Here is an 18,161-nt window from a genome sequence, read left to right as displayed (position 1 = left end):
GGATATGTCATTACTGGCCTATTATAGACCTTGTGGTGACACTTTGAACGCACCATTTATAGTTGTATACTGTTTATTATAGTTATTACAAAGAGTTTATCAACTTTATGTATTTATTAAATCATTTAATAATGTTTATAGATCAATTATAAGACATTAATAAGAACACTTTGGAGTTGCCAGGTTGTGGAAAATCCCCCTCGGGCATGGCCCTATTTTTAACTGTTGGTATTGACTTTTACCTTAAGAGCGACAATGCCAGAAACTACTGACCTCTACCACTCACACTGGTACATGGTAGGCTATTAAAGTGATCCAGGAAGGGTTGTCATGTCTTATAGCCATAGAGCCCTGACTACAATATCTAACTCTTCTCATTCTAAATGAGCTACTTCTCTGATCCGCCGGGCATATGAGAGCGGAGCCCGATCCTTCCATCAGGAAGGAAGCAAATGCAAGGGAGTTAGATTGTTAAATTTAAAGGGATATTCCCTCTGGAGCCACACCAAACACTATAGGATTAGGTGGAAAAAGGAATTCATCCAACAAGCCACTAAATCATTAATGACAGCTTATAGACCCTTTATAAATGTTTCCTTACTACAAAGTGGTACCACAGTGTTTTTACTTTGATCTGGATAAAAACTATAGCCAGCTAATTGCTGAAAAACTAATGCATATTTATGTACAACAATGCACAATGCAAATGAGTGTTGTAGCCTACGTAAAAGCCAAAGTAGACAACTTCTAACCATTCTAGGAAAATGCAAACCTGTAAAGCACTTAGAAGCTGAACTGAAACTGTGTTGTAAACAGGTCACATTCTAATAAAGTTAGTAACATGGAAAAACAGCTGCTGAGAGTGCAGTATGTTCATATGTTTCTTTGAGATCAAGGCAAGGCCTTCAAAACATGTTTCGCTGAACTTTGTACGGAGGCGCAATAGAAGCAAAATCCAGTCATGTGTTTCTGAGTGACTGGCTGTGTCAACTATGTGATCAGTGTGTGTGTGTGTGTGTGTGTGTGTATGTATGTTGATTTAGATGGTCTTTGCCATACAAACAGGTGCTCCTGCAGTAGTGGAAGAAATACTCAGATCATATACCAATTAGTGACAGGAGTCGTATCAGTAAAATGTAATTAAAGTATTAAAATTAAAAGTATTTGTTCTGCAGTGAAATGGCCAATGCGACCTATACATGTCCACACGCCTCATATTCCTTTATTTATATTTCTACTCTGATATTTATACACTCTTGCAACTATAACATTATGCAACTGTACGCTAACTAAAGTATTTCTGATTCTGATTCTGATTTTGATTTATTGTTATACGACATTAGATTGTTGGTGTTGATATATCAATGTGTAAGTAGCATGTTACCGTTGTAGTTGGTTTCTATTTGATCAGATGGGAACTCCACCATGGCAGAACAAAGCAGAATCCAGTAAGAGGTGAACCAGGACTATACAAAATAAGTTTTTTTAACTTTTCCAAATGGATTCCAAACTCTTTTCATATTACCACCTGAATAATTTTTTTTTTCTCATCAACAAACAATAACAGCAACAAAACTATTGTGCATGCATGCATTGCAACATGTTCATGTGTCAAATCCCCACCCCCCCCCCACCCCACCCCCCCACATTGGGCCCAATCCAGTTTGCATACAGAGCCAAACGGTCCACAGAGAATACAACCTGCTCTGCCCTACACCCAACCCTCACTCACCTGGACACAAAGGGCTCATAAGTGAGAATGCTGTTCATAGACCTGGTTGGACAGCGACCATGATTGTGAGCCACGACAGCCATCCCACTCACAGTCTTCACAGCCTCCTGCCCTCTGAGAGGAGATGTAGGAGACTCAGAATCTCAAGTTGCTTCTTTTTGTGCATAGCATCTTTTTGCACAAAAACGTTGGACTCTGAAATTGTCGCATTTTTGCACAACTTTCTGCTCTTCCACAACACATCCTTAAAACTGCTCATAACGTTCTTTTGCTTTTGTCTTGTGATCTCGTCTTGTGACATTGTTGCTGTTTATTGTTTTAAGGTTTGGAAAAAATGTCCCTATCTGTTGAGCACTTTTGTTTTTTACTGTTGTGGTAATAATGTCTTTTCTTGTCTGTTGTGCATTTTACTTCACGAATATTCGATTCTTCTGCATGTCTAGTATAAATGAAGGAATTGACAATAAAGCTGACATGGCTTGTACTGTGGTTGTGAATACTGTATGTGATATGTGAGCTGCAAGTTAAGCCTCTGTAAAACCCGCAAAGACAATGAGGGGTTAGACTTGTTTAGGCCAAACCTTTATCTCTCTCTATCATGGCATTTATTTCAAACTGTGTTGAATAGGCTGTACAGAACAGGTCAATCATACACTGCTGTTTTTTTCTGGTATGTTCTGTCCTCTGTAGGTGAAAAGTGGCATCAGAGGAAGAGGTGGAGCCCGTGGCTGTGCCTAAGCTAGACAAGCCACAAGCAGCCATGGCAGAAACAAGCCTGGGTAAGAGGACTTCAGAAATACATCGGAAACTAAATGTGTTAAACTTGAGATATTTTAAGGCTCCATCAGATATCTATACAGCTGATTAAATTAGCTGCTTAGATGACTCGGAGTTGATGTCTGAACAGAATCTAAAAGGTGCAGCCAAGTCACAGAGTTGCTGATGTGATACCTAATATGAACCAGAGTACAGACAGAGTATAGATTTTGTTTTTTTTGCAGGGAGTCGACTGCTCTGATGCATGTGTGTCTGTAGTTAAACGGTCTGTTGAAATGTTTGTTATATTTTCGTAGTTCAGACAGGCTTCCTGGTTTTAAGTTTCAGGCATGGACCCATTTCAGTGGTTTCACTTTCCTCTTAAAGTGACAGGAGCAGGTCATAACATGTGGAGAACACTCTGGGCATACTGTAGTAAAAGTAGCAATACTACAACATAAAAGTACTCCATTACAAGTGAAAGCCCTGCATATAAAATGTAGTTAATACAAGTACACATGTATTATATAAATACATTAGAAAAATACTTTATTACTATACATATGTTATTAAATTATTGCAGAATTGTTAATATATAAAGAAGCAGGTTATGCTCATTTTAATTGTTTTACATTTGGGTAGTTTGATTTATAACAAGGCATCATAGTTTAGAATTTTGTCAAAAGTTTTCTTTGAAAAATCTAAGTAACTATTACCTAAAGAGCTGTCGGGTAAATGTAGCGGGGTAACAAGTACAATATTTACATCTGAAATGAAAAGACTTTTAGTTGTATGTTATATAATAATATCATAATCATGATTATTTATATAGCACTTTGTGAATAGATGGTTTACAAAAGGCTGGCATGAAACATAGAATTCAACAGAAAATGTGAAAAATTTGATCAAAAAATAGATAAAATAAACACATAGATAATTAAATAATAATGACAATAAACACTGTGGATTAAGCCCCGAAAACCCAGTATCCTACTTTTCCCATAATGCAACGCGTATCTTTTGATACACTTGCCACAGTATGTAATTTAGGATTTCTGTTAAAAATGAAAAAGAAAAATATGTACCAATGCATCATTAGGATTATTTTCTCAGCTTTTAAAAAGCTCCCTCCAGAGCCTCAGCAGACATTATACACCTCCGGCTGAGTAGTACTCCCCATTAAGAGTAAACTGAACTTCCTGTGTAAAATTGGTGTTGGTATTGAAGTAAATGTACTTAGTTACTTCCAACCAGTTGTGACTCAAAGAGAATACTTTTTATATTATTAAATCCTTGTGTCCAGGTGTTTTTGGTGTTGTGACGACAGCCCTACAAAGTGCAGCGGCAGGTTTTGCGTTTGGAGAAGCTGTGCTCTTTGCAGTTGAGCCCACACTGACTGAAGACGGCGTCCTGCTGACTGCTGCGACTCTGGCTGCTGGTCGAGCCGGTTCCACAGGTGTCGGGGTGGTGACAGCGTGCCTCGTGTTCACTTCAGTGCTCCTATCTCTGGGAAGTGGTTTTCTCCTCGCTGCCATGGTGATGAAGCTACTGACCCACGTTGGAGTGAGGTTGCCGTGGTTAGCGGAGGCCACAACAGGAGCCTCTGTTGTGGTGGGCGCTGTCACTACTGGAGTGTTAGCAAGCATCCTTCCACCATGGATCTATATCGGAGCCCAAGGCATCCTGGTCCTTGTAGTCTACTCTTACTCCAATATTAACGACATGACCAAAGCTCTGTTAATCATCTTTACCACTCTGTACCTCAGTGTTGTATACGGCAGAATGGGAGTAATGGTTGGACTTTTCGTCGTGGGATTGACCATCTCTGTTCTTTGTGCCCTACGAAAGGCTCTGACAGAGAGGATGACACAAAGACCAAAATCTAAAACCGGGTGCAAACTTTTAGAGAGGATATTCTTCTACTCTGTTTTTGTTGGGATACTTGGATTTTCAGTAGGTTTGGGTGCAGGGGAAGCAGGACAAGGGTCTGAAGCAGAGGTGGTTTTGATGCTGCGGTCGGTCCTCTGGGTGGCGTTTCTGTCTGCAGGACTGCTAGGGGCTGGCCTGGGAACAGTGGCCATGGTTGGGCTGGGGCCAGAGGTGGCTGGGAAGGTCGCTGTGGGAGCTGCTATAATATCTTCAATTTCCCTGAGAGCCATTCTTCAATGGAGCTTTTCTCTGGGGACCCGAAGCAGCATAGGGGGAACGCTAGGAGCTGCTACAGCTGCAGGGGTGTCGCTCGGAGCTGCAAGTGTTGCAGCAAAACAGGCGTTTGGGTCTAGAAACTCAACTTTAGCAGCTTTAGGTTCAGTTGTTGTTGGGGCAATTCTGGCTATGCAAGGTGTAGCACTGAAAGCGACTCTCCTGACTACATCAGAACTTCTAACAATCACCCTTGTTGCAGTGGGGGCCTTTGTTCTTGGTGCACCAAAGAGCCCGTTCCACACTCAGGTGAAGCTACAAAGGGGACTTCTCTCAGGGCCAGAGCTAATTAAAGGAATCGGCATGGAGACGGTCACCGCAGCAGCAGCCCCTATTGGAGCCGGGGCACTCGGGGCTGCAGCGTTGGGTACCGCAGCCCTGGGGAGACTGGGGACTGTGGGAGTTCTGGTGGCTATATTGTTGGCGTTGGGAAGTGCCCTTAGTGGCATGATAGGAAAACCAGCGGCGACAACAAGCGAACACAGAGAGTGATTGAAGCCCGGGATCAGATCTCTGTCTCTGCCTGAACACAAGGCCAGACACTAACAAAGAGTGTATATGTGTTCATGTTAAGTAGACTGATGTGATAGCATTAATGCACGTCTACACTGGCATACAAGTTATAACACCTTTAAAGTTTGAGTTTATTTGAATCTCATTTTTTAATTCAAAAGCGCACACAATTGTCATAAACATGTTTTATTGTGGCTACCAGTGTTGAATAAAATGGATGATGAAAGTTATCCAAGCATGTGTTTTAGTATTTATTCACTAAAATGTGAATATCTTATGATTATTGTAAGACACTGGGGGGTAAAACGTATTGAATGCCAAAATAGCTGTAATGATCCCTTTCGCTCACCTCTTCCTACCAGCATTGCCACATTTTCCCAAGAGGTGATTGCCATTTGCCAGTTACTTTGGTTTCATCTTAGCAACAGTAACAGAAGAGTAGAAAAAGGAGGGGGAGAGGGAGGAGAGAGACAGCAAAGACTAACAGAAGACTGAAGAGCATCTTGGAGTAGAGTCTGTTGTGCAGACGATTAAGAAAAATATAGACTCATAAATCAAAATAACATTTCCTGCCTATATATATATATATATATATATTCTTATTAGCCTTTCTGAAAAGATTATATGTTGCATGCAAATGGATATCCGCCTGTGGCTCAGGGTTTTGTTGGTCTACCATGGCAGCACACTGGACTGCAGCTTCCTGAACAAAGAAGTTTTTTCCACTGAAACAGCCTGGGGACAGAGCAGCAGCTCCAAGGCTGTGAGAAGCTCGGAGAATCTAATATGCTTCTAAGGAATTGTTTGGCACCATGAAATGAAAAAAAAAAGCATGGTAATCGTTTTGAAAGGTAATAACATTTCTATGGTGGACAAAGCAAATAGTAAAAGTCATTGGAACACTCTGGGATGTAATTAGTTCCAGCACTGACGTGTTTTTCATTGAGTTGGATTGATTTTTAAAAGGACAACAATCAATCCAATTGTAATTATCTTTGTTAATAGAACAAAGATGGGCAGCAGCCCAACTTTTCCATGGATTTTGGCATTCTGCGCACTTCAGGATTAATGCAGGCCTACGCAAGTATTACTTTATGAACCTTAATTGAAGCAACATGTCTCTAAACCGGGTCCGTACAATAGATAAAGAGCAATCTGCAGAGTACTCATTGGAGTATTCAGTTCAAGTTCCCGGTGATCCAGGTCATGGAGCAGGCCATGGAGCGGGTCGGACGCGTGAAGTGGCCGTGGTCCAGTCGAGCTGCTGCCGCTGCCTGCCGTGCACAATGCGGCTCACTTTTGCGCCAGAATCACTGGAGAGAATTTACCAGAACTACTTCTGCCAACAGAGACAAGAGAACATGCTCGTGCTGGTGATGTTTGCTGGTCTTTTCAACAGCTTCATCATCATCATGTGCGCGGTGGTGTACACTGAGGACAAACTGGCGATGGTGGTGGTCGCAGCTGTGGCTCTGGCTGCGGACGTGGTGCTTTACGCGCTGTCCTGGCGACAGAAGCTCCCTGCATCGCCAGTCTCACGCAGAGCAGTGCCGTACATAATGTGGCTGATGATCACCGTCCACGTTTTATGTTACATTTTCCTGAATTGCAAGCGTTTCCCCCATGCCAGTGACTCTGTGGGCTGGCAGGTCTTCTTCAGTTTCTCCAGCTTTCTGACCCTCCCCCTGGACATGGTGCCGCTGCTCCTGCTCACAGGCCTCTCCTGTGGGATATACACCCTGGTCCTGGGGCTGACCGTGGCTCAACGTTTTGAGGCCAACATGCAGGAGCCCATGCTGGCAAGACAGGTATGGCCTAAAAGCACCTGTAACTTAGGGTGTCATGTGTGGAGATGTGTGCAGTGTCCACGCTGTAGGGCATTATATCACAAGCCCAAAATGTTGGGAACCATTGCTTGACCCTCATGTTGTCCTCGGGTCAAATTGACCCCTTTTCCTATATCAATGTTCTTATTAACTACCCAACTGCAATTACCCCAAATAACATGAATGATTCCAGACAACGCTCTTTGGCAAGTACAAATCTCCACTGTTATTCATTTTGGGGTGTCTTATTAAATTTTATAGAATTCTGAGAAAATAATTGAATTGCTTTTGAAATAGTATTGAGTAAAAGTTGACATATTCCAGTCTGTGATTATCCATCAACATACATTACTTTAGTTTTAATCTAAATCATTTCTAATTTCTGCTTTTCTAACTCAAACATTAGGTATCGTTTCCTAAAAATGAGTTTTATTGACCATAAATTCCAAAAATAACTGTAAAACTAGAGTTAAATAAGTGTTACATAGTGTTGAAAACGTCAAAAAATTTACAAACATTGAAAGAAGTGTTGAAAAAAGGGACAAAATGTACAATAAAATGGTTGATTATAAAAAAGTCAACAATAGTGTTGACTTTCAATTTTGACTAGAAGACAACAGTAATTAGATTAAATTAGATTCAACTTTATTGTCATTACACAGGTACAGGTATAAGGCAACGAAATGCAGTGTGGGTCTAACCAGAAGTGCAATAGCAGTAAGTGCAGGATATACAATGGTTTCATAAGTGCAGGACATGTATATGTACTGCATAAATATAGAAATTAATACTATTATTAGCAAAATTTTACAGATGGGTTTGTCCTATGAATATAAAATATAGATAAGAGGTATTGTGAGCAAGATTTACAGCTGGATGTATTGAATATAATATACAGGTGGATAGTACTATAAATAGAAATTTTACAGATATGTACAATGTACATAATATACTAATGGTTTACAGAGCTTACAGGTGAACATGTACTATGAATAAATATCCAGGCGGCTATTATTATAGACAGCATTTTTCGATAGATGTATAAATATATCTAAATATATAATATTATATCTAGATATAATAAGTTAGGCTAAACTTATCATATCTATCTGTAAAAATTCTTTCTATAATAATAACACAAGGGTTAAGGGAATAATAATACTATCCAGGTGATGTGTGGCTTTGATTCAGATTTGCCAGGAAAAAAATGCAGTTGTTCGATTCTGTTCACAAAATGTGTTATGCGCATGTAACCTAAATTCCTTTTAGTGCTACACAATTCAATAGGCTCTAATCACCAAATGAAAAAAAAATGAAAATGTTGATAGCCAGTCACTGCTTGTGTTACTTGACCCATCTCCGGGATGTGAATTATATATAATTATAACAAAGAATTTACATTTGTTGAGCCTACACCTGTTTGTGCCATATTTTCCAGAAATGATCTTCCTAGAACAGTTGATTAAATCTGTTAGAAATGTTTGATACATATATTCAATACATATACGGTCTCTGAATATAGAGAATAGATCTGGAAACTCCAATACACAATGTAAAAGTTGATGTGTAAAATCTGACAATAACAAACAGTGGTGACAAAGAGATAGCACGAGGAAACTAACCACCACACATACAGTATTGCTTATCCTTTCTCCCTCTCTGCAGCTCTTAGCCAACGTGATGCTGTACCTGTGTGCAGCCACAGTGGGTGTGATGTCGTACTACATGGCCGACAGGAAGTACAGGACAGCCTTTTTGGAGGCCCGTCAGTCTCTAGAGGTCAAACTCACGCTGGAGGAGCAGAGCACCCAGCAGGTAGTTGGGGGCACACACAAACACACACACACACACACACACACACACACACACACACACACACACACAAAATCAAATCTATACTTTGCTTAATGAGATCAGGCATTTCCTTATTTGGGACACACACACACACTCAGACACACACACACAAATAAATACACACACACATGCACACACACACATGCACCAACACACATGTGAGGTAGAACACCCTGTGCAGCCTAATTACAGAGTGTTTTGCCCTGCTCGGGGCTAATAGGTTGATTAGAGAGACTTGTTTTCACCAGCGCAGCTACCGTCAGGGACCAGACAAAATAAGGTCAGCTTGGGCTCTGTGACAACTAACATAACATTTACCAAAACTGCGGAAAGACATGATTCTATATTTTTAAAGCATTTTCATTGTTGTTCTTAGTTTCCCTTCGTGTTAAGCATCCATCTCTCTGTTGTGCTCCTTTTGCAGCTACCCTGTTTTTTCTTTATAATGAGAATCTTGTTTATGGTCCCTTTGCTTAAGTTTATAGTCTATTTAAAAACAAAGGCTTTCATTTGTCTCTCCCTAATATTAGGGGGAAGTGAAAGAGTGGCTGTGGCATAAATGTGAGTGTGAGCTCTAGTCATGGATAGATGTGCTTCATTTTCAGTGCAATCATATTCTGAATAAACTGCCAATGATACAGTGTTTACTCACAGCCATTTCAAGCTATTATGTATTTCTTCTCATGCCACAAGGCTGCCAGTATTTGAAAGTTGATGCTAATCCATAACTTTAATTTATTAAAATCAAAGATAATGTAATATATGTCTCTAATCTTTATTTTAGTTTATTCATTTCAATTTTTTCATTTCTTTCTGTGATTCTGACCGGGGGAATTTGTGTAAAAAGAGAAACAGACTTGTGAGAGTTGTATAAAGAGGGGGTTTAAGGACTAATGGTGGATATGTAGATGAGGATAGAGAGACAAAATGACAAAAAGAGAGAAGATTCAATTCCCAAAGTGTTTTTGCTTTGGGGGGGGCTTGGTAGAAGACAAGAAGACCAAGCCAACCAGAACTGGTTACACCAGTTGACAGGATCTCGTGAGAGTTCCTTTACTTCCTCAGTCATGCTATGTAGACACACACACACAAACACACACAAACACACACACACACACACACACACACACACAATACACATGTGACGGATGTATTATTTCTGTCAGTGCTAAACTTGACAAAACTCACTGGTCTTCAAATGTGTCTCCATGTAGGAGGAACTATTACTGTCCATCCTGCCCAAACACATCGCTGACGAGATGTTGCAGGGCATGAAGAACCAGGCCGATCAGAATGAGGGACAGCACCAGCAGTTCAACACCATGTACATGTACCGCCATGAAAACGTCAGGTCAGGATCACTAAATCAGCTTTTGATGATCCATGTTACGGGACGTTTTCTTTTTTTTCACAGCTTGTTAAATGTCACATTGCGACCCCTTCACTTGTGTTCCAGTATCCTGTTTGCTGACATAGTGGGCTTCACCCAGCTGTCCTCCGCCTGTAGCGCCCAGGAGCTCGTAAAGCTGCTTAATGAACTGTTCGCCCGCTTCGATAAACTGGCAGAAGTGAGTGTTTGTTTTTCTGTCTCCCTTGTAGTTTACTGTACTGATTTGATCAAGACAATCTACTAGGATATTGTTAGTAGGAGTACTGGTAATGTTTTACACAGGTGGATATGTAATTTCCCATTTTTCCGTTTTACTGTGAAACAATCCGATCACAATGGTTTTGTGGTTTGTATCCTATCATCTACTGGCCTCTGTGAGTTGATTCAGAAATCAGTTACGAGATCTGGAAGAACAAAGTGACACAAAGCGGGGATAACGAGACACACAATAATATATGCATTTTCCTACAATTCCTCTATTCACTTAGATGACGTGAGATATTGGTTGAATCTTCAGAAAGGAACACAGTGTTACAATGCATGATACAAATGTATAATACGAATTTAAACAGATAGAGAGGCTTTTGTCAGAGTTTTGAATAAAATGGAATGTAACATGTTAACAACATTTGCATTGATATTTATTTCTTCCTATGCCAAATGTAGCTTTTTTCTGCACTTATTTTAGCCTAAATATGCACAACACTCTCTATTCTCTTGCTCTCTTTCAGGAACATCACCAACTGAGGATAAAGATCCTCGGAGACTGTTACTATTGCATCTGTGGTCTTCCTGACTTCAGAGAGGACCACGCTGCCTGCTCCATAATGATGGGCCTAGCGATGGTAGACGCCATATCGTAAGTAGTGATTTTATTTGAATCAATAATACAACATAAACACTACAAAAGACAGATAGAGTAAAAGGAAGAGACAGTGATGAAGTTGAAGTGGAATCGTGGTCAGTTTATTTATATATCTTTTGTATAAGACAACAGACAATCACAAGAAAAAGGCAGATTTCCTCAGTCAAAAATATAAATAAACACAGTAGGAGAAGAGATGGGAGTGAAAAAAGACAAAATAAATTTTAAAATTCTATTAATATAAATATAAATTAAAATGGATATGAATATTGGCGCCCGGATAGCTCAGTTGGTAAAGGGGGCACCCATATATAGAGGTCGGCTCCGACCTGTGGCTTTTTGCTGCATGTCATTCCCCCTCTCTCCCCTTTCATGTCTTTGGCTGTCCTGTTGAATAAAGTCCTAAAAATGCCCCAAAATAATCTTTAAATCTATGTGAATATGGAAGAATACTTTAAAGAAGATACAACAGAGACACTCCACTTTTCCTCTTGCCTCAGGTACGTGCGAGAGAAGACTAAAACTGACGTGGACATGCGTGTGGGCGTTCACACGGGCACCGTGCTCGGAGGAGTGCTTGGGCAGAAGAGGTGGCAGTTTGACGTTTGGTCCACAGATGTCACTGTAGCCAATAAGATGGAATCTGGGGGGATTCCTGGGTGAGAGAACAGTACTTAGTTTCACTCTCAGGATGAGCAGTCACATTCTTTCATGCATTTTAATTCAGGAAGTCTGTCGGCTACACAGGAGAGTGCATATTTCCCAGACCACCAAGGACAGTCTGCATGGAGAATTTGAACTGGAGCCGGGGGACGGCGGGGAGAGGTGCGAGTACCTGCTGGAGAAAGGCATCGACACTTACCTGGTTCTGGTGTCTAAACAGGTGGCAAATGGGCACAGTGAAAATGTGAGTGACTTTATGAAAAACATTGTTTCTTTATGATTATTATCTCACAAACCTAGATGTAATCAAAAAGAAAGTAAGGTTAAAGTTACTGTAATACTTTTCAAACACTACATTAAATGTAGTTTGTTGTTTGCTGTTGTAATTGTATCACATTGACAGATGTTCTTCCTGCTTCTCTGCCCTCAGAAACCTGGCACCTTGTCCAACAGAAATTCAGACAAGTTGATCAGTACTACAGTAACCAATTGGAATGCAGCCTCTCCCCAATCCACACCTACGGAGTCTAAGCAGGAGGTAAATTATGATGAATGTCTTTATTCATTGTCAACCATAAACTCAGGTTTTCACACCAGTGCATATAGGTAAAGAGTATATTGTCACTTGTAGAAACACACAAAAAACGGTAATTCTGAATTCTGAACACACAGACATTCTTTGAAAAATAGCTTGATAATCTTGCCTACGTGATCTTCCTTTTCTTGCTGCCATCATCAGAGGAATAAGATAGTCGAGCAACAAGTGATCAACAGTCGGCTGCAGCAGGAGCTGCTGGAGAGAGAAACTCAGCAAATGTGAGAACACAAGACAATAAAAAAAAAAAAAAAAAGATAACAAAAGCCGAAGACGATGGTAACAAAGTTAGAGGGATAACATCTCTGTGTGTTCCTTACAGAATAAAGGATCATCAGATCAACCCTGTGTCGTTGCGTTTTGTGGATGCAAAGTTGGAGGAGCACTACTCCTCAGAGAAGGAGAAGCGAAGCGGAGCGGCCTTCTGCTGCTGCATCATTGTGCTCTTCTTCATCACAGCAATGGAGGTGTTTATAGACCCACTGTGAGTTCACATACATTACTTTGTCTTGTAGCTCGTGAAAAACAGACACATACACACATACACACACACAAATCTGGAAATACATACAGTACATTAATCTATTGTGTTTAAAAATGGCAAATGCACACCAAGGATTTGACTGAAGCTGTGTGTTCTTGTCCTAGTTTGGCGGTCAACTATGTGACTTTTGCAATAGGAGAGGTGTTGTTGCTTATCCTCGCAGTGTGCTCCCTGGCTGCCATCTTCCCCAGGGTGAGAAAACTAAATTAGTACCCATGGTTGTGGTGATGGGAAACAATTTATTTAAAATGTCTTTGTGCAGCACTTTATCAAACTTTTTTGGCGCAAGAACATTTTCAACCACTTCTGATGCAGATGTACATGATCAAAGAAGGCACACTAACACCGAGATATGATTTCTTTTTTGATTTTCAATGAGCCTCTGAATTCTCTGAAAACAACCTGGTCAAAGGCAATACTAGAAACATTCATTTGTAAAAATGACATTTGACTGACAAGACTGATGAAATCTTATGAAGTATAGAGAGACAATACGTTACTGTGCATTAACTGTTTGTTTGTCACAGATGTTCTCCAAAAGGTTGGTGTCTTTCTCAGTGTGGATTGATCGCACACGTTGGGCCAGAAACACATGGGCCATGGCGGCCATATTTGTTCTCACAATGGCTGTGATTGCTGACATGGTAAGACTGCAAGACACTTTGATGTAACTTTTATACATTGCGTGTGTGTGTGTTAGGAGTGGGCAATATAACTAATGCTTTGGCTAATACAGTGAATTACTGTAAATGCCTAAAACTCTATATACATCTTAAGGCAAAACTCCTGTTATTAAATGCTGCCTTATCATCATATCGCCCAACCTTAGTGTGTGTGCACGTCTTTCCATTTGTGTGTTTCCACTTTGTCCTCATCAAACTATCACTACCTTTTATGTGTCTGACAACATGTTCCCAGTGGGGTCAATTAGCTGTCTGTCTCGCTGCCTGCTGGCTCATTTGTCACGGCCCAATGGGAATGACAGGAATAGGTGACGCAAAAGCGAACAGTAACTTCCCTGTCTTAGCTGTCATGTGGAGTGGATAGTCACAGTTGGACAAAAATGCTTGAAAAAACAATCAAATGTGTTTTGCTTTTCCTGCTGTTGCTATTGTAACAGGGTTATCCTCAACATATAGTTTATACCATTAATGTAATGTAGCAATAGTAGTCATACTGTAAGTGGCAGCCAAAATGATAGTTTCAATGTAACTCTGCCAGGTTCATCTTTCAACACTGAAATTAATAAATGAATGTCCCCCCAACTTACGTGTTGCAGCTGAGCTGTGTTCCACCGTCCCTTCGAGTCTTCAACAGCACCGCCGGCCCCGTGCTTGAGTCACTTGGTGACCGAGGCTGTGCAGAGAATCCAAAGCACTACAGCTTCATGGCTGTGATGTCACTCATCGCCACCGCCATGTTGGTACAGGTCAGCCACCTGGTTAAGCTGGGCCTCATGATGCTGGTTGTCACAGCAACTGGAGCTGTTAATATCTACAGCTGGAGGGACATTTATGACCTGTATGACTATATACAGTATGCCTCATACAGGTGAGAAATGAATAAAACAGAAGCACGGTGTGTTGTTGTGTCATGCTATTGGAAATACATAAATAAATAAGCCACTAGAAAAAGTAAACATACTTACATATTAAAATACACTTAAAGTACACATTTTATACATACACTAAAAAACACTATAGGAATTGCAGAATGAGTATATTTAATGTTATTTAAAGTTAAACTTAATTACATTTATTTTAAAGTACATTTTTTAACATTATGTTAAATACACTTTAAATTAATGACAAAAAGTAAAAATATACTTGTAATAACTTTATTATACTAATATATTTCGAATACACTGACGTATACTACTTTTTTTACCTGTGTTATTCTGCCTCTATCTTGTATCCAGAACATCCATAGTGCCATCCAAGTACCTCATGACCATGATGATCATTGTCATGATGATTGGATTCTATTTCTTTGCCCGCCATGTGAGTCACTGTACACCCACACTGTGTCACACTTTGCGGACCCACAGCCTGTCAGCTTCATACAGTCAGCACTTATAAGTCAGTACAGACAGAGGAAATCTTCCTTTAAAAGGGTCAAACAATTATCACCTTTCTATAATGGTGTATTTTTCTCTCCAAATAACTTACTTACTTAATCTTAACATTATATGGTTTCCATTTCTTCCATGGTGTGTGTAGTTGGAGCACCAGTCCAGGAAGCTGTTCCTGTGGAAGATCGGTGTGCATGACCAGAAGGAGAGGGTGTTTGAGATGAGACGCTGGAACGAAGCCCTGGTCACCAACATGCTGCCAGAGCATGTAGCAAAACACTTTCTGGGCACTAAGAAGAGAGATGAGGTGCATTTGAGCGTGTGCCAAGTGATGGGCTAATATGATCTAGAAATGTGAGAAATATAAAAAGGGCATGAGTCAGGAATGTCAGGGAGTAAGAGGAAGGTCATGATTCTATTTATAAGACATTACATCTTACAGCTTCATCAGAGGGCAATGAAAATAACTCAGTTCAAAAGCACCTTTATATACTAATGTCAATTGCATCATTAATGAATGAAGGTACTGTACAGGATGTGTTGCCTTCACAACATTGTGTCAACATCAGTGCCATCTTGTGGTCCATGTCATAACAACACATTAAAGCTTTCCTCTGGTGTATTCTTGTAGTCAGTGATAATGAGCTTGTTGATAAAGAAAAGTTTAATCTATAATGAAAAATCTGAAAAAACTAACACCATGTCATGTGTCGTTTGTAGGAGTTGTACAGCCAGTCTTACAATGAAATAGGTGTGATGTTTGCTTCCATCCCCAACTTTTCTGATTTCTACACTGAAGAGAACATCAACAACGGCGGCATTGAGTGTCTCAGGATTCTCAATGAGATCATCTCCGACTTTGACAGTGTGAGTCCCAACTGCTTTTCTACAGCTAGTTGTACATATAAAGAACTATTTGTACAACTTTCAGGTTTTAAATGGCTACAACTCCCCTTGACTAAATGATATGTGCTTTCTCCTCCAGTTACTAGACAGGGATGAGTTCCGCTGCATCACTAAGATCAAGACAATAGGAAGCACCTACATGGCCGCATCAGGACTCACCCCAGAGAGCAACACCAATGGATACAGCAACCGCAAGGTTCATAGCTTCTAGCTTACAAATACACATGTCTAAGTATAACAACCTGTTGTACCGCTTTATCTTAACTGGGGTTGCAAATGGTAATAATAGTAAAAAGTTGTACTGTTGTTCCACAGCCAGAGGACCAGTCACTGATTGAGCGCTGGCAACACCTCGCTGACCTGGCAGACTTTGCCTTGGCCATGAAAGTCACCCTCAACAACCTCAACAAACAGTCCTTCAACAACTTCATGCTCCGAATCGGTTAGTGTAGGCTACTGTATGTGGCTGTGCGTATTTGAGTCTGTAATTTTGCCCATTTGCTGGCGTGTATGTCCATGTTTTCATGTTGATCCCCTTCAGGTCTAAATAAGGGGGGAGTTTTGGCTGGGGTGATTGGAGCCCGTAAACCTCACTATGATATCTGGGGCAACACCGTCAATGTAGCCAGCAGAATGGAGTCCACCGGAGTGATGGGAAACATCCAGGTAGCACAAACACAAAAACAGACATACTTATTACTTTCCTCAACTTATTTCATGCTCATTTTCAACTTTTTGTTTTTTCCTGATTTTGTCCCCCTCTTTTAAATGCTGTGCTTTGCGCCGCCCTCAGGTAGTGGAGGACTGCTATGACATTTTAAAGGAGTATGGCTTCCGCTTTATCCGAAGAGGACCCATATTTGTCAAAGGCAAAGGGGAGCTGCTTACCTTCTTCATGAAAGGAAAAGATAAACCCACCAGCAATGGCGGACCAGTGACCACTGCCCTTCCACACCAAGTTGGGGACCTTTGAATATTCTCACCTGGTGAAAAGCCGTTAACACAAGGATAAGCTGAATCGTCCCCTCTGCTCAATTTCTTTCATATACACAGGTTACCTACATAGATTGTTTTCATAAGCTCTGTAGAAATGTAAAACATATGGAAGTAGACCAAGACAACAAAATAATACTAATGTGAGCAGAGAAATTTTATAACAGAACTGTTTCTGTATAGTTGTACATAATTTGGGAATACAGTTGATGATCTCACAGAACTCCTGCATTTAAGATTTGTATAATTTTTCACTTGATTCATAGAGTGCTATGAAACTTACAAGCTTAGTTGAAACAGATATATAAACTCACTTCCTTTGTTGTTTCACCTTGAGCTCAGGTTTTGTAAAATAATGTAGCTTAATCAGACTGTATTTATACTGTGTTAATAAAACAAGTTTGCACTATATTTTTGAGATTAATTTGTGAATAATTCTAATCAAGCAAAATTAGTGAAAATACAAGTGTGTAGCGGGGATTTTCTAATTGCTAATCATTATATACAAATTTCAAATAAAGAGAAAAAAATTTAATTGCTATATTATGTAAGGATGATGTTAGCATCACTTATAATATGTGGACTTTAATGTCTACTACCAAAATATAAGAATTAATAATCTATGCCAAATGTAACACGCAGAATGATATTATTTCCATACTAAAGGTATGTATAGGTATAACTGAGGTTAACAGTGCTGCACCAGTGATCTAATTATAAAAACTGCTGTTGTATCTGTCACTTCATTATTCATTTATTCATTGATGAATTCATTTATTTACAGATGTGGTAGCAAAAAGACCTTGATGATGATGATGTCCCACTACAAAATAATCCCAACAGTTGAAACATGACTCTTTTTGTACAAACTGGCTCACTGATTTACAAGGACATTAAATGAAGCAGAGCCATCAACAAAGTTATTTGTTACACCTTTGCTTTTCCTGTGGCCCAATGAAAATAATCATATATTAGAAATTGAAATACATTATTATTATTGATTATTGAAACGTGACTGGAATGGATCTGTAGATTAAGGTAATATACAGTATACCAATGTGGTGATTGATGTGTGACCTTTTTACGTTAAGGAGGACGATATCCATCCTTACTCTTCATGATAACCTATATCTAAATATGAACTGCACGAGCAATTGCTTTTATTCTGTTTACATAGCCACGTGTTTAATATTTTAAAATTAAAATGTTGGTCAAGTCAACCTTAAGCCAAAATGAAAAACCCTCTACCTA

The 18,161-nt window shown here is 39.9% G+C and overlaps 1 protein-coding gene across 3 annotated transcripts; it reads left to right on the top strand.

Moving 5' to 3' along the window:
- Nucleotides 1–2,425: 2,425 nt before the first annotated feature.
- On the top strand, nt 2,426–17,321 carry LOC117961136 (adenylate cyclase type 3-like). Of its 3 annotated transcripts, none has more exons than XM_034899563.1 (21): nt 2,426–2,511; nt 3,792–7,011; nt 8,695–8,844; nt 10,098–10,234; nt 10,340–10,451; nt 11,005–11,132; nt 11,639–11,797; nt 11,886–12,045; nt 12,232–12,339; nt 12,541–12,617; nt 12,719–12,880; nt 13,045–13,132; nt 13,468–13,584; nt 14,220–14,491; nt 14,859–14,940; nt 15,160–15,318; nt 15,732–15,878; nt 15,997–16,113; nt 16,233–16,359; nt 16,459–16,583; nt 16,711–17,321. In XM_034899563.1, the coding sequence occupies exons 2-21, from the start codon at nt 6,319–6,321 to the stop codon at nt 16,888–16,890; spliced, it is 3,300 nt and encodes a 1,099-aa protein (XP_034755454.1). In that variant the 5' UTR covers nt 2,426–2,511; nt 3,792–6,318; the 3' UTR covers nt 16,891–17,321. The 3 variants fall into 3 exon arrangements, with proteins under 3 accessions (XP_034755454.1, XP_034755456.1, XP_034755455.1); XM_034899564.1 differs by having other exon boundaries at nt 2,511–2,755; XM_034899565.1 differs by lacking the exon at nt 3,792–7,011 and having other exon boundaries at nt 2,446–2,511.
- The last annotated feature ends 840 nt before the right edge of the window (nt 17,322–18,161 follow it).

The sequence above is a fragment of the Etheostoma cragini genome, chromosome 18 (genome assembly GCF_013103735.1).
Source record: "Etheostoma cragini isolate CJK2018 chromosome 18, CSU_Ecrag_1.0, whole genome shotgun sequence".
In the NCBI taxonomy this organism is placed as follows: domain Eukaryota; kingdom Metazoa; phylum Chordata; class Actinopteri; order Perciformes; family Percidae; genus Etheostoma; species Etheostoma cragini.
The sequence above is the reverse complement of the archived record's forward strand: the minus strand, read 5'-3'. Positions and strand labels throughout refer to the sequence as shown.

What these genes read in the sequence shown, in the direction of transcription:
- LOC117961136 (XM_034899563.1), top strand. Translation starts at nt 6,319, where the DNA reads ATGTCTCTAAACCGGGTCCGTACAATAGATAAAGAGCAATCTGCAGAG. An exon ending in AGGAGCAGAGCACCCAGCAG is followed by an intron (nt 8,845 to 10,097) that starts GTAGTTGGGGGC and finishes GTCTCCATGTAG; the next exon opens with GAGGAACTATTACTGTCCAT. An exon ending in GAATCTGGGGGGATTCCTGG is followed by an intron (nt 11,798 to 11,885) that starts GTGAGAGAACAG and finishes TCGGCTACACAG; the next exon opens with GAGAGTGCATATTTCCCAGA.